At 47.9% G+C, this 2,476-nt stretch overlaps 1 protein-coding gene across 5 annotated transcripts in view; it reads left to right on the top strand.

Annotated features, from left to right (window-relative positions):
• LOC103463216 (tetraspanin-33) overlaps nucleotides 1-2,412 on the top strand; it is a 4,306-nt gene extending 1,894 nt beyond the window's left edge. For 3 of the 5 annotated variants that reach the window (XM_017304320.1, XM_017304319.1, XM_017304318.1), the window contains 3 exons: nucleotides 184-420; nucleotides 487-615; nucleotides 2,202-2,412. In XM_017304320.1, the coding sequence (XP_017159809.1) occupies nucleotides 184-420; nucleotides 487-615; nucleotides 2,202-2,384 (549 nt within the window). In that variant the 3' untranslated portion in view covers nucleotides 2,385-2,412. Of the gene's footprint in view, nucleotides 1-5; nucleotides 421-486; nucleotides 616-2,201 lie in introns of all 5 variants that reach the window. The other 2 variants (XM_008406453.2, XM_017304321.1) reach the window with 2 other exon arrangements.
• Nucleotides 2,413-2,476: the final 64 nt, after the last annotated feature.

The following is a 2,476-nucleotide window of genomic DNA, read 5'->3' as shown; positions in this document are numbered from 1 at the left end:
GAATGGTAGCTAGAGGAAGCTAATGCTAAAGCAATATACCTGAATGGTAGCTAGAGGAAGCTAATGCTAAAGCTCCAACTTCATTTCAGATTATATCTGACTCTTAAGCACCAATTTAATATTTTACATAATTTTCTGGTTGGTTTCCTGTTGATGTATCTTCATCTCTGCTTCCTCCTGCAGTTCCTGTCCATCCTGGCTGTGGTTCTGATTCTGCAAGTCGCTGCTGGAGCCGTGACTTACGTTTTTACCGACCTGGTAACAGAACACCGCGAGCAGAATGCAGAACGCCAGAGATCCGGTGTGAACTCTGATGCTGTTCAGGTGATGGAGAGGACGGAGACGCTGATGATGAAGGCCGTCGTCCGCTACAGGGAGGATCGGGACCTGGAGAACGCCATCGACTTTGTCCAGAAGAAGGTGAGCTGGATGACCAAAGCAGCTTTAAGAGCGGCGTGGATTTAACGGAGAGCTGCTGTGTTCCAGCTCCAGTGCTGCGGCGTGGAAAACTACCAGGACTGGTCCCGTAACGTCTACTTCGAGTGTTCCGACAGCAACCCCAGCCTGGAGGTCTGCGGCGTCCCCTTCTCCTGCTGCGTCCACCTGCAGAACCAGGTCAGACCCGCTGGACCCAGTCCTGCATGAAATTCTGCCCCCTTGTGTCGGGAGCGCGCACTGCAGAGGATCCGACCATTTCCACGGCGCTTCTGATCGATTTATCGATAAAACAACTCATATAATCATGTCAAGGTTGTAACTTCCAGTTTAATGGGCAACTAACAAAATGGTAAAATAAATAAATAAACGAGGTCTTTCATCGTAAACCTGACAGTTGTTTCCAACACGTTGTGTGTATTCATGATTTTTCATCGCTGACATGAGGATGGAAGCTGCTGATAGCAGGACTCAAACAATAAAGACTTCCTGAGGGATGATATGCAGACTTTGTGGAAAATCCCGTTATGATGAAAAATGTGACAGATTTTTGGAGGCTCAATCATATTATCTCACATAACAATCATTGACAATTAGACATTTCCTGACCTGTTTCCCGTTCAACGCTGTTTGGAGGAGAACGGATTATTTCAGGCAGGTGAGATAATCTGTTCCCCCTCATAACTTTGGCAAATAGAGAAAAATACACACAACGTGTTGGAAACGTGTTTGTTGGCTTTGGGCAGAATTTCACAGAGGACCGGTGTCCTGTCCATCTGTCCTGTCCATCTGTCCTCCTGTCCATCCGTCATACGGTAAGTCCAGCACCTGATGGTCATGCGCACATCGATGTTACGTCACTGCTTACTCAGCAGATTTCTTCTAAATCCGTGTTTTGTTTCTCAAAAGTTTACGGTAAATGTTATTTAATTAAGCTGCTATTAATATCAAACATATGAACATAAATGACTTTTGCTGTTTCCAATATTGTTACCAAACTGTAAACAGACATTCGTCCCGTTTAGCGTCATTATTACTATAAATACTGTTGGACTGCAGATAATCTACCGTTTTAATATTTTAATATTTCTTTAGAAAACTGCAGGAATTTGTCCTAAAATAACATAAATGACGCTGGATGCTGACCGGAGCAACAAGCAGAACATCTTTCTGGAATAACGAGATTTTTATTATTTTAATTGTTTTTATTTACCGTAAACATCCCAGAAATAAAACACACAAAATGAGGCTTCTGCAGGTATGACGGCGTTATAAGAAACGTAGCATCGATGTGCGCATGCGCATTACCACAAGGTGTGCTGGGCCGGTTCCGGTTCCGGTTGTGAGGCTCAGAGTCCAAACCCGGACGGAAAACACCCTGGAAGCGCATTGCTGTCACGGAGGGGAAAACTTTTCCAGCGTTATGACGTCATAAACTGTATAAAGATGATAATGATCTAGTTTAAATGTGATAACTTCCTGTCCAGCAGGTGGCGGTAGTGTGCTGTGACTGCAGCCATAGAAACAGGTTACAGGTCAACATGGAGACGCTGATGCTGCTCCGCCCAGCAGCACATTGATGTTGTTCCATGTTGATCAGCTGATGTCGAGTAAATGACTTTATTCAGTAGGAACAAAGATAAACACACTTCATGCCCTGTGACCAGCAGGAGCTGCGCCCCCTGCTGGACGCTGTGAGTCATGTGGACGTCCTGCTGACCAGCAGTGGGTTCTGTCCACAGCCTCTCTGTCTCCTGCCCCTGCAGACGGTGCTGAACACCATGTGTGGCTACGGCCTGCAGCAGCAGCAGGAAGCGGCGGCCCGGCAGCACATCTTCACGGCCGGCTGCCTGCAGCGGATCGTCCTGTGGGCCCAGAAGAACCTGCTGCTGGTGGCCGGGCTGACGGCCGGTCTGCTGCTGCTGGAGGTACCGACACCCGCCGGCTGACCTCTGGCTGACCTCTGGCTGACCTCCGGCTGACCTCCTGCTGACCTCTGGCTGACCTCCGGCTGACCTCTGGCTGACCTCCTGCTGACCTC

Source organism: Poecilia reticulata, linkage group LG4, assembly GCF_000633615.1.
Source record: "Poecilia reticulata strain Guanapo linkage group LG4, Guppy_female_1.0+MT, whole genome shotgun sequence".
In the NCBI taxonomy this organism is placed as follows: Eukaryota; Metazoa; Chordata; class Actinopteri; order Cyprinodontiformes; family Poeciliidae; genus Poecilia; species Poecilia reticulata.
Note: the sequence above shows the minus strand (reverse complement) of the source record. Positions and strands in the feature narration are given on the sequence as shown.